At 38.4% G+C, this 13,048-nt stretch overlaps 2 protein-coding genes and 1 long non-coding RNA gene across 9 annotated transcripts in view; 1 reads left to right on the top strand and 2 right to left on the bottom strand.

Annotated features, from left to right (window-relative positions):
- The window catches only part of LOC118220452 (immunoglobulin gamma-1 heavy chain-like), a 147,741-nt gene extending 136,532 nt beyond the window's left edge, over positions 1-11,209 (top strand). Inside the window, exons 3-9 of one of the 2 annotated variants that reach the window (XM_035404329.1) lie at positions 3,430-3,436; positions 3,860-3,904; positions 6,426-6,716; positions 7,160-7,480; positions 7,709-8,023; positions 9,805-9,941; positions 10,509-11,209. In XM_035404329.1, coding sequence (XP_035260220.1) covers positions 3,430-3,436; positions 3,860-3,904; positions 6,426-6,716; positions 7,160-7,480; positions 7,709-8,023; positions 9,805-9,941; positions 10,509-10,520 — 1,128 coding nt within the window. In that variant the 3' untranslated portion in view covers positions 10,521-11,209. The remainder of the gene's footprint in view (positions 1-3,429; positions 3,437-3,859; positions 3,905-6,425; positions 6,717-7,159; positions 7,481-7,708; positions 8,024-9,804; positions 9,942-10,508) is intronic. The other variant, XM_035404330.1, reaches the window with a different exon arrangement.
- The window catches only part of LOC118220446 (titin-like), a 435,810-nt gene that overhangs the window by 339,594 nt on the left and 83,168 nt on the right, over positions 1-13,048 (bottom strand). Inside the window, exon 3 of one of the 6 annotated variants that reach the window (XM_035404311.1) lies at positions 9,784-9,791. The exons of the other annotated variants lie outside the window; for them this stretch is intronic. Coding sequence (XP_035260202.1) covers positions 9,784-9,791 — 8 coding nt within the window. The remainder of the gene's footprint in view (positions 1-9,783; positions 9,792-13,048) is intronic. 6 annotated transcript variants of the gene reach the window in all.
- Positions 30-1,992, bottom strand: LOC118220526. The gene is made up of 3 exons (XR_004763966.1): positions 1,903-1,992; positions 792-887; positions 30-209 (listed from the first exon to the last, which is right to left on the bottom strand). It is a non-coding gene; the product is annotated as an uncharacterized LOC118220526 (long non-coding RNA).

Genomic DNA, 13,048 nt, shown 5'->3' with positions numbered 1-13,048 from the left:
TATAAATATGTAATGGTGAATATGAGGCCAGTAAGCGCTGCTGCTCACGAGTCAAAGTTAAGCACAAATGTTTATTGAATCCAGGCCAGTGTCTGAACCAGCAGTTAAAACCCTGCAGATTCTGAATCTGTCAGTCACACACTAAAGGTCCTGAACAAAGCTCCTGCTGGGGCTGGTCACCTGCTTCCCCCCAACTCAGTGAAGGTCTCCTAGAAGCACATGAGGGATGTTACAGCAGCGCTGGAAATCTGCTTCATACACATCAGCCAGCAGCCTGTCTTTGGCCCACAGAGGGGACACTGTGACCTCTGTGCAAAGGGTGTGTCCTGTGGAATTGTGGGAAGTTTGAAACTTTCCCAGGACATGTAATTAGCATCAGTGGGTTTGTAACACAAAAGCTGTTAATATATTCTCCTATGTGTTACAGTTTGTGGTCCTAAAACCCAGAAGTGAGTTTGCATATTTGAGCCATGGTTTCCCTCAGCAGATTTCCAATACTTTTCCCATACAAATTTTGATTTATGCGTAAAATAAGGTCCATGGTTAATATAAAGATAATGGAGTTTCAAGTTTAGTTCTACAACATAAATAACATATCCCGTTAATATCTCCATGAGCCATGAATTTCAAAGCTGATACATCTCAAAACCATTCTGTGCTCTGTATAACTAAAACAGGAGCCTTGTATGCTTTAATATGGAGGGTGCTTGTACAGTACTATGAGAAGTGTGCATGCATACAGTGATCTCCAAAGTTGGTAATGCACACAGGTAATGTGCCTTTAGACCTACCTCTGTGTCCCCACACCTGCACATCAGCACTGCAGCTGAAGCAGGTTCTCTCCTCGGAAGCCAGTCACACTGTTACACCCAATAGTCCACACAGTACTACAGGAGAGCATGGAAGTGAAACGCAGTTATCACTTTTGAACTACTCCACCATTATCATCTATGGATATGTCAATTCATTTAAAACTATTTTCATAAAGTGGTGTATGGATTCTCAATAAATGAAAAAAAATCTGCAAAATAAAATTAAATCTACTTTATTTGCAAATAGTGCTTTTTTAGAGAGAACTGTCACAAAGACAACAGCAGGAAAACTGGGCAAAAACCAGGCCTAAACACACAAAAAGCAAGTGAGGTAAAAAATATTTAAAAAACTACCAGGTGGGAAGAGAAACACTCAAATAACAGCAAGAAAAACCTCCCAGATGGGAAGCAATCTCAGGAGGAACCCGGCTATAGAGAGAGAGCCCACCCCCTGCTGGCCCGCCCGGTGTAAAGCAGAGATAGAAAATGTGTAACAGAAAAAGTAACAGGGGATCACAGCAAGTAATCAAATGGGCTGAGCAGGGTACAGCTGAGGTATTAAACCAGCTGATATAGTAGAAAGTACAAATGAAGGGAAGTATAATATTATGCAGTTCAGAGGGGTGAGGTGAGGTGAGGCATCTAGAGCTCCTGGTTGTGTCAAGGCCTGGGTTAAAATCAGAGGCGGGAGAGGGCTGGGGCAGTCCCTGAACTCAGAAATCATGCTTGCATGCCAGAAATTTCAATCATTCTTTACCTTATAAATACTATAAATAAATGTTCCTTATTTGCCATAGAAATTCGTATAATATTGAGGCCCCATTCTTTACAGTAAAGTCCTTTTTATGCACTGCTTGCCAGGCGAGAGGCGGGAATGGACCCAAGCGCAGAGTGCCAAAAAGCCGAAACTCCAAAAATGGGGAACACAAGACTTTAATGAGGGAAAACGGAACAAAGGGCCTCGCAGGGCGGTACTAACAAACAAAGGGAAAAACTCCGAAAATGCGGGAAAACAAAAATACAAAAACACAGAACAGAGCAGGCAACAAGCAACAAGAAACAGGTAGGCAAAAAGCACAAACAGGCATACGGGCAAGCAGGTAACAGAACCAAAAACCGGTGGCAGGCAGGCAGGCAGGCAGGCAGGCAGGCAGGCAGGCAGGCAGGCAGGCAGGCAGGCAGGCAGGCAGGCAGGCAGGCAGGCAGGCAGGCAGGCAGGCAGGCAGGCAGGCAGGCAGGCAGGCAGGCAGGCAGGCAGCAAAACGGAAAACAAACCACAAACTGGTACAGAAACAAAAGGATCCAGCGCCTGAGTGAGGGAGAGGGAGACTTAAATAGGAGCCACGCAGATGAGACACAGGAGGGCACAATGAGCAATCAAGCCACAGAGAGGGAGGGGAACACGAGACAAAAACGCAACTAATAATGGGATAACGAGAACCTATAAAACAATTAACAGAACACAAACCCGAGGTGCCGCCATCTGGCGGCCCAACAGGGAAACACAGGGGGAAGACACAGAACCCTGACACTGCTCTTCTGCAAAATATGCAAATGTACTAAGCATTTCTTATTTAACTGACATGCTACCTATGATATCTACAGAGGACTCACACAATGAAGAAAACAAGCTTGGTGGTGGATAGTTCAACATGCTTAAAGTATACTTCAGTTTGCTGGAATGTGTGTTTTATTGTGGAACGCATCACACATAATAAATGCAGTCAGTTGATTTCCCTGAGGGCTGTAGGTCAGGCAGCTTGATTCCAGTATGTACTGCTTTAATTGAGTAATGAACCTCTCCTGTGTTTGAACTCTCAGTCTGTTTTTACTCCTTTTATGTTCTATAACATTTCAGTTTGACAAGGGTAGAGAATAACTCTATTTTTATACAAATTCTCTCATCTATATAATAATTATTAAGGTAAGAAAATCTGTATCAATGTCTCTTATCATATAGATTTAATTTGCTGTAGTATTTTTTCCAGGAATTGGTTCTAAAATAAGGGATGGATGTTTAAATGAACAGAAAACAAATTTCAGAAATGGGTTAAAGTTGAAAGTCATGGGCATTGATTACTGAATGTGTAGGTAATGCATGATTTTCATGTTTAATAATAAGACTTAAAGAAATATTTTGAATAGCAATAATTAAAATGATTCAATATAAATTCACAACGCCCTTTACTAAATTAGTTAGATTCATTTTGGAGTAATTATGTGAACCCACAACAATGCTGATTAATCATAATTTTTCAATGCATGTTTGGGTAAATTCATATTTAATTAACATTTTAAAACTATATTTTTGAAAGACAATGATTAAGTATTCATTAGGAACAACTACTATAATTTACACAATGTTTTTGAATCTGTAGTGTCTGTGAAATATTTAAAACAACCATGTCCCTGTAAAAATATCTGTAAAATTGTTTAGTAAAGTCTAAACTTTGTCGTTTCAAAATATACTATGATTGCAAATGACATTCTGTTTTCAAAGTAAATATGAATTATTATAGTTTATGCTGGTAATCAGCTGACACTGCAGATAAATACAGAAGAGGTGCTCTGTGAAAGGGCAGGAGGTTTTTGTTGTGGTGTAGATCACTGTGTATACTGGGGTGGCACTGTGGTTAAACGCTGTACAAAAACCTCATCTCTCAGAAAGTGTGTTATTTATGTTAAACTAAAGATGAAGAACCAGCACAAACATCACTGCAGTGTGTTCCTGTGTGTTGCACATCATACAGGCGAATTATACCATGAATATCTTCATTATCACATAAATGAACAAGATCTGGAATACAATTGTACTGGATACCTGCACTGATACTCAACAAGACACAGTGCGATAATTATGACTGTGTTAGTCATTATATCCATACCAATTTAATCATTGATATAAAAAATGATGCGTCATATTGGATTTTACACTGTTGAGGAGTTTGACAGAGTTTGTAGTTCTACAGATGGTTCAAAATGCACATTTGAAGCAATCCTGAGAAAGGACAGGTTTTTGTGCAGTCAGTTCCATGAAATACAGCACTGTGACTACTTTGACTACTGGGGTAAAGGCACTCAAGTCACCGTTTGTAAGTCCTTTTTAATTCTCTACACTGAATTTTACGTATTTCTTTCTTTTTAAATTTAGAACTAAAACCTTCAGCCATGGTCGGGTTACTGAACCTTTAATACTTTGATTTTACATTGTGTTTATATGTGAGAATTACAAGACCATGGTTCTCTGTTCCTCCTGAGTTCCAAAAGAAAGTTCTGATGCAATAATTTATCTGTGTGTATTTAGTGAAATATTCCTGAGGTGCTGGTAGACTAAATGTGTTTGTTTTACTACAGTGGGTTTCATTTTTAAGTTAACTAAACAAAATGATTCCATCCCATCTGTTTTCTGACTTCAGAAAAAGGACAGCATTAAAAATAAAAGTGCATTAGCATTTATGAGAAATTTATTTGGTGCCTTATACCGTTCAGAAAGTTATTTATGAAGCATACATTTCAAATATAATACAATGCATTTTGAGCCATTTTTGTGGAAAGACATATTAGGACAGCAGCGAAGAATATTATATATGCCAGTATATTTCCTTTAGTCAGTACAATCCATGGAAAGGAGAATTGACATATTTGCAACAGTAATTTTCTTTGCAAAAGGTTTGTTTCATTTTAATGTAAATGTAAGTGTAAATATGAGGAGAAATATTGTCGAGCCCAGAGATGCATATATACCTTCGCGTTACTGACGACTGGGACGACCAGGTAAGTCTGCAGCTTTTCGGGTTCAACAAATATATTTGTTCAGCAAATATACTATAGGTTTTCTTTAGTCGAAAACAGACTATGGACACGGAAAAAAAAAAAAAAAACAGAGCTGGGTTTAATGTACCAAAAGCTGCAAAAGGGACACAGCATGTAGTTCCTATAAAATGTAGCTGAATTTTGTGCGGCATAATTTCGAGCTGTACAGATGTATGTATGTATGTATGTATGCATGTATGTATGTATGTATGTATGTATGTATGTATGTATGTATGTATGTATGTATGTATGTATGTATGTATGTATGTATGTATGTAATTGATAGCTTTGAATTATTCATGAACGCCCTAATAATATTAGCTGTTTATATTTAAGAAACCATTTCAAGAACACAGAGAAACCATTGGACAAAACATCACCGTATACGAAATGTCCAACTTACAGCAGCGTTCCGGTTGCTAAACCAGGTTCGCTGCGCTAGACAGACCACCTCAACAGAACGGTTTTCTAGCTACTGGGCATTCGAACTGAAGTAGCTAGTTCTGATGGATATGGAACACAAGACAGCTCTTTAAAATATTTTTTATAACCGATTCTAAACCAGAACATTTTCACTTTTCACTTTATTTTTTATGAAGACAAATCGTTGCCTACTTAGGTCATTAATTCATGCTTTCGATTACTTTGCCTACTATATTTGATACACCGATACGTTGCAGTTGTTGTTTACGGTTACGTTCCCGAACTGCGTGGAAATCAACACTTTGGCTACAAGACAATGGTAAACTATAGTGGATGCAATTTTTTAACGCCGCGCAGTAGATAAAAAAGTTGAAATACGACATGATCATGTCCATCGTCATCATTTCAGACTGAAGGGTCTTATTTACATTATCCAAGAAGACGTCAAGAAATGTCTATTTTACCTGCTATGGACCTCTTTTTAAAACGAGTCTTAAATAAAGATTAAACGAAAAAATGGGACAACCAATGCGCCTTGTAGCATATAATGGGAAAGTGCATTTTAACAGTTCATGCAAGCCTGAGCCTTTAACTGGCTGGATTAAATACGCCTTTTTTAACATTGATAATTCAATTTATAGCTCTTCAATCTAACATTTTACCATTACAATTTTATTATGTAATTGTTTTGTCCAACATACCGCTACTAGGAACGTTTGCGCGAAATGTCGCCCAGAACATACTTTTTAAAGTAGACATTGACTACAGTAGTCTAACGGGCCTATTAACGAATTATTTTATGCTACTTTTGTACAATAATCTCCTTGTTAATATGTCCCCTTGAACAAATTTTAAAACTGCATCATACTCGGTAAAATTGTAGTTTCTGGATAATAAGGTTACATTTCATTTTCACTTCATTTCGTGTTTTATCATTTTGTCTGGTGTCACACAGCTGTTCTTAACTGAAATCAACGCCGAAAGGGTATCATTAGATTAAGCTGATTAGCGAAATAGTTTAAAATGAACTCAACGCGACACACAACGTGGCTTTAAAAAAGAAACGCTTCATTTAGTTTTTGTTCTTGCAGAGAACTTATTTTAACAAGTTACAATTTAAGCAAAGCAAGTGCACTCCAAAAATATTGGCCTATTAAAGTAAATACAAATCTCAACAGTGTACAAATATTAGGTTATATACGTTGACTTATTTATGTAAACTACGACGCTGCTAACGACTTCTGTCACAATAAGGCCAATAGTAGGCTAGGTTAGGATACACACAGCATAAGTTTTAAACTGTTCACAGAGGAGATTGATTTTAGTCGATCCCATAGGCCAAAATAAAAAAAATAAAAAAAATATTTTGCTTTTCAGCAAACACACCACCCTCCCTCTTCCCTCTAATGGCATGCGGGCCTAAAGGATCCAATCACCTGACCCTGGCCTGCATCGCCAGGGGCTTTTCGCCTGATGCGAGCGTGACCTTCCGGAGCACCTGCGGAATGGCCGGGACTACGTCCACTCAGTACCGAGCAGTGCAGATCAGTGGGTCCTACGCAAGCATCAGTCTTGTCAGTGTAAAAGCGGAAGAGCGGGAGTCCTACAGTTGCTCCGTGAATGATTCGTCACTGAATGAGAAGATGGAAGTGAGTTTCAAGAAACCAGGTATGACATATTCGATCTTTTAATTTTGAGCTAAATTCACAATGTGAAAGGTGTCCTTCTACTGCCCTACTGTATGCTATGCTTAATTAAATGATAATTAAGGCGTATTTCTGACAGAAGGAATATGTTTATTGAATTTTAAATCATGCTGCATACCCAGATAAAAGAACACATTTAATTTAATAGAAAATTATTTTTTTGACGCGATAAAAAGCCTGGTTAAATTAGAGGCATACAAGAAAGTTTTAGCATTTGGAATATACCTTATCCAGTACGCAGATTTTAATATTGCAGTGATTTTCTGGATTTTATGATTCTGTATTCAGAGAGCATAGAGTTTGATATGGATAATAACTGAGCCAGCCTTAGCTTGCTGTTTTCCCATAAGATCAGAGTGCCCTGCAAACATTGACAGCAGCTCTCTTTTCCTGCCAATGAAACAGACCAGACACCCTGTCTGGAGGTGACCCTGAATCCCCCAAAGATGAGGGAATTGTTTGAAAATAACCAGGCTGTGCTGGACTGCGTTATCACTGGGGAAGAGAGGGCAGCAGTGCAGGGAGCCAGCATTACCTGGACACCGAGTGGAACAGACACCTCGAGCAACGAGAGTCAGATCACACAGGACGGACATGTGTACAGGAAGACCAGCACTCTGACTCTGGGACAGGAACGCTGGTTCACCGAGCAAAATGTTCAGTGCTCTGTCCAACAGATCAGCAATAAGCCGACCATCACAAAATCTTTCAGCCGGAACACCAGCGGTATGTTTCACACAAGATAAAACAACCTGGAACACCTGTGGCAAACGATGTCACTTTCATTTTTTTCAAATGACACTGTTCAGTACTGTTATTGTTTAAAATAATATGGGATTAAATACAGAGTATAATAAGTTCCCTATAAAATATGCTACAGACAGAGAATGTGATCAGGTTGTTTCCATTGTGAACGTTCAGTGTTAATATTGGTTTTGTAACTGTGTTTTACAGGGTCAAAAGTTCCCAAGGTGGCTATATACACACCCTCAAAAGAAGAAGACAGTGAGTTTGTCTCCCTGGTCTGTGTAGTGGCAGGCTTCTCTCCCTGGGACGTGTTCGTCATGTGGACAGTGGGTAATGGACCCTATGAAGAGGGCATCACCAGTGAGCCTGTGGAGAGCAAAACTGGCACCTTCTCTGTCACAAGTTTGTTCAATGTCTCGACAGCGAAGTGGAAGTCCCCATCCATAGTCACCTGCAATGTGAAGCATATTTCTGTGGCCAATGGAGAAGCCCCTATCACAACATCTGTGTCCAGATCAACTGGTAATTCCATTGAATGCGACTAAATCTCCACACATAGAATGCTCTCGGTGAAAAAAAACCACAACGACTTCACACTGGCCTCATGCACACAGTCTAATGTTCAGTAATTACAGTGGTGCTACAGCCCTGTATACACAGCATAACAAAGTGCTGGGACATCAGTGTTTAGCACCATTTTGTACCCTGATGTGATTGGTCACTATTGTCTGTAGGATTGCCAGGTGGTGGATATGTGTGGTTCTTGTTCACCTGGGGTAACTGACACCCTCCATTACCTGATGTTTCCTGTCATGTGTGGTAGCTTCTCTTGGTCTGTTTATTCATTTTGTTTGTTTGTTTTGCTTGTATCCCCGTTAGCTGTTGCATGTGCAGCAATTACACAAAACATAAAAAACATGACACAGTTCAGGACAGTAATTGACAAAAATAGAACAGTAACAAAATATGATATTTGCAAATAGTTTAAATAATTGTATTTGTGTGCTGTCACTGTTTCTTGTTATGTAAAGACGTGTATGACCTTTTGTACTGTGCTGTCATGTGCAATTTGTTTGCTCTTGTTGTTTGCTGCTGTAGATGTTCTTGTAGTCACTGTCTTGGTCATTGTGTGCTCATAGTAAAGCATCTTTCAGGAAGGGTGTGAAAATATAAATAAATATTAGTGCATTTGAGTATTGTTGGACATTCCTCCTTTAAGAATCAGGACCATGGACTCCTGATATCTGCATAAGAACCTGCCTATGACAGGTGCTATCTGGACTGCATGTTACAAGAAAATAGATTATCACTGGATCCTGTCTTTGGTTTAGCTTTACAAGATTGTACTATTCACCCAAGGGACGTCATCAAGCTAAACTACCAATAAGCAACACAAACTCATCTCAGTGTAATACTGGTCTTGTTCACCCTTGTCTTGACAATGGGAGGTTCTCATGCAGGGCAGGTAATCTTCTGGAAAATATGCTGTTATGTCTCTGCCACAAATCTCCAATCATATTCTAACTCATTACAAATGAAGTCACACCTCATTATATTTAATTTAAAAGAATGAACATTTGCGTAAATATTGTAGCAGCTCAAGTCAATATAATTGACATACTGCCATCAATGTTTATTTTAAATTTTTCTAATTCATTTCACATGCACAGCAAAACCACACCAGTGCATGTGGCAGAATTTCAAAATATTTTGATTGAACATTAAATTTAATAATAGTTATTTAGCCTTTTCAAGTGATACAATAAGTCATAAAATATCACACAATATGCCTAATTACAATTAAAATAGTTGAGAGTACAGAATTATCAAATAATGGGATCAATATGAACTAGTTTGGGCTCTTAAGGTACTTTATTTGTCATCATTTTAAGCGCGCTTGCACATTCTGCTCTATGTCTCCTGTCTCTGTCAGGCTGATGTAAAGTGTCTCGGTTTCTATCAGAACAGAAGGTGTGTCTTGCCCAGGAGAGATTTGGTATTTCTTTTACATCAAGTAGTGCACTGTGCATGAGGCTGATAAGAAAATAAGTATATTTATATATATATGATAAGTATATTTGACAAAATGTATAGACATATTTCTGGACCAAAGTAGGTCAGACCTGCTATAGAGCATGAAGCATGTTTATGGGGACCTGGCCTGGGTGCTTAGAGTGTGTAAAAAGCAGATATATGTGCAAGGCTGCAAAAAAGTTTGGACAGAATGTGTGGTGTTACAGTCTCTATCCCCTCCTCCACATACACAAACACACACTTTCTCTCCCCCACTTTGTCTTTTCCAGAAACAGTATCAGCTCTGAATTGTAATGATGAAGGTGAGGAAGAAGATGAGCTTGGCAGTTTGTGGTCCACCACCTCCTCCTTCATCACCCTCTTCCTCTGCACTCTCATCTACAGCACCCTCCTCAGTTTGATCAAGGTAGTGCAGCTGTACTGTTTCACACTTGCCTGCAAAGGCACGACCTTCTCTATCTCTCCAGTGCTTCCATTTTATCTACTATAGGCCAGAGAACAAATACGATCACGCTTGTTGGGTTGGTTATTCTAATTAAATAGGGGAGATTGTGTTGTTATACATGATAGATATACTGTATAAATACAGGATTTTGTGCTTTGCTAACATGTGATAACAATTGTTTTAAAGAAATAATTCTGGTTCAGTTATTTTGAGATTATTATTCTAGCAGTAATGGGGTTATTATATTATATTATATTATATTATATTATATTATATTATATTATATTATATTATATTATATTATATTATAGGATGGATAGTTCTAGTCAAAGAGGGGATAATTTCACCATAGTAGTTATTCCAGTTTTTTGGAAGAATGTTTTACGTTACTGTGGTGTGTTGTGGTGGCTAAATGGTGATTGGTGATATTTTTGTCCCTGTTGTGGATATGAAAACAGATTTTAGAAGAGATTAAGAACCTATTTTAAATTTGTATCTCTCTCTCTCTCTCTCCCTCTCTCCTTACAGATGAAGAAGTGATGTGCTACACATGGGAGATGGGGTGAAAGCTTATTTTTTGAATGTATTGATAGTTACATGTCAAAAATGTGTCGTATAGAAGATTGTGTCATGTTTTCTTGAGCTGAATATCTCTGTTTTTTCCATTACTCCACAGTGTCTATGTTCAGATTTCTTTCATTACCTAATTAGTGAAATGTCTGTATAAATCCTGTTTATACCAGTGTTTTCTGTGGACATCAGACCCACAGTGCAGCACATAATTGGCTGCAGTTTAGTCCTAGAAGGAAAGGTTTTAGTTGGTGTTATTGGTTTTGAGATTTCACCTCTTACAATAAATAAGCCAGTGTCTTTCCATATGAAATGGCATGTATTTCACATCATATCTCTCAAGTTAGTGAATATTTTCATAAGCAAAAGATTAAAGAGAAGTGTTCTAAAGAGAATCTCCCAGTGTCTGAAATGCTGTTTTTGCCATGTAGAGCTGGCCTGAGTGCAGTGTACAGGGCTGCAGAGGGAGGTGTGCTCTGTATATTTAACCAGACTCAGAGTGAAAGCTGCATATCAGAGTTTAGCAGAGCTAAGGCTTCACAGTCAAACCTGAACACTCTCATCATATTGCGTGTCACTCTCAGCTAACATGTGGTATTTGTGTAAAATGCATGAAATATAATGAATAAAAGGATAAATAAATATCCAGTCATGAAAAATGGAAATGGGTTTTATTTTATACATCATTTATTTAGCTACATGACACAGCTTGCTGAAATTCATAAATCTGCCATATGGCTTTACCCATTTTATCATAATTAGCATAATAATTTTAATAACATAAATAATATTCCGTTTGAAAACCATGAACTAAGGGTTTCAGCTTTGTGAATTTATTGATTTCATTTTAATTAATTTATTTAGCTGATTAAGAATATACCTTGACAGCAGTTTGAGTCCTGTTGGCTCTTATAAAATTTGTATTATTGCATTATTTGAATTATTGTATTAATACACGTTCCCAAATTCCACTCACTTAGCTTGCCTATAAAGTTTTATAATGATTTTATGATGATTATGATGGCTATGATCCTGAGAAATATATAGAAATTCTATATCCTCCTGAATAGGAAAATCATCAACCTTTCAAATTGAAATAAACTAAGATTTAAGATATTTAAGATATACTTTTATTGAACCCCATGGGGTAATTTGTCCTCTGCATCCTAGTTACTTTGACACAAATATCCAGAACCTTTTTAATACTGCAATATTTTCCACATCTTTCTGCATCTGATGTAATGATGTGACAGTAAGAACGCAGAAACTTCTGCATTGCATACATGTCCAATAGAAAATCACAAAATGCAATAAAGTTGGTTTTGTGTCCTCAGTTTGAATTTATGAAATATATTTCATGCATTTGTTTTACTGAAATGATGAATTGAAGTTAACCTTTGCATATGCCTGAGAATGGCCATACACAGATGTACATGCTGAATACTGCAGCAGCAGTGACATGGTATGAGCACTCTATGTAAAAGAAGTCACATATTTAACTTTCGAGTAAATCCCTGAACGATCCGACTCTTTCGGTTGTTCCAAAATAGCCATGTGTGAAAACAGTTTCCTCCTCAGTCTCAGTCTCTGTGCTGTCCCCTGTCTCCACACCTGCAGCTTTTGAAACTTCCCCCCAAACTGCCATTTCATTTAATGCACTTCCTCAAAAGAGAAACAGACTTATGGCCTGTTCCAGACGTGGTAGCAGTGTAGTAAAGTTCAAGGTAACTGGAGACAGTGGTTTTGCTGATAATCATTTGAAGTTGGAAAAAGTATTAATTTATTATCTACAGTATACCCGCTTATTCCTGGTCAGGGTCATGGGACTGACCCAGCGTGCATTGGATGAGAGGCAAGAGGCAGAAATGGACCCTGTTCAGGTTGCCAGGCTATCGCAGGGTACACACACCATTCACTCACACACTCTTACCTATGAACAATTTAGAGTCTCCAATTAGCCTCTGCCTGCATGTCTTTGGATAGCGGGAGGAAACCCAGGCAGACATGGGCAAAACATGCAAACACCAGTCCACGCAGAGAAGCCCAGGCCCTGATTCCAACCCGCCACTATCTTGCTGTGAGGCAACAGTGCTACTCACTGCACCACTCTGCTGCCCAACAGAGTTCAGGGAAGTATTATTTTTAATTGATCAAGGTATAGCAGCTTGGTGCTGTTTTTAGGGTGGTGATAATCCGGATTACAGTATTAAGTTGTGTTCTGGGCAACAGTTGGAATTATTGTCCCAGGGACTAGATGAAAATAGGAGCGTTCTGGTCAGTAGTTTGCAGTTTCTGTCAGTATGGTAGCATGAAGTCATGTTCCTGGGTATAAGGAGTCGCATTAGTCCATGGCAGCATTGTAAATTGGCATCATGGCTGCCATGCACATTTAGTCTGGGTAGTAGTGCTAGAGATAGAAGTTTTACAGTGTTTATCGGGGTAGAAACATGTTGCAGTGAAATAGTGATCATGGCTGAGTGAATTAGTGCTTACAGTAA

The sequence above is a fragment of the Anguilla anguilla genome, chromosome 2, assembly GCF_013347855.1.
Source record: "Anguilla anguilla isolate fAngAng1 chromosome 2, fAngAng1.pri, whole genome shotgun sequence".
NCBI classification, from domain to species: Eukaryota; Metazoa; Chordata; class Actinopteri; order Anguilliformes; family Anguillidae; genus Anguilla; species Anguilla anguilla.
The sequence above is the reverse complement of the archived record's forward strand: the minus strand, read 5'-3'. Positions and strand labels throughout refer to the sequence as shown.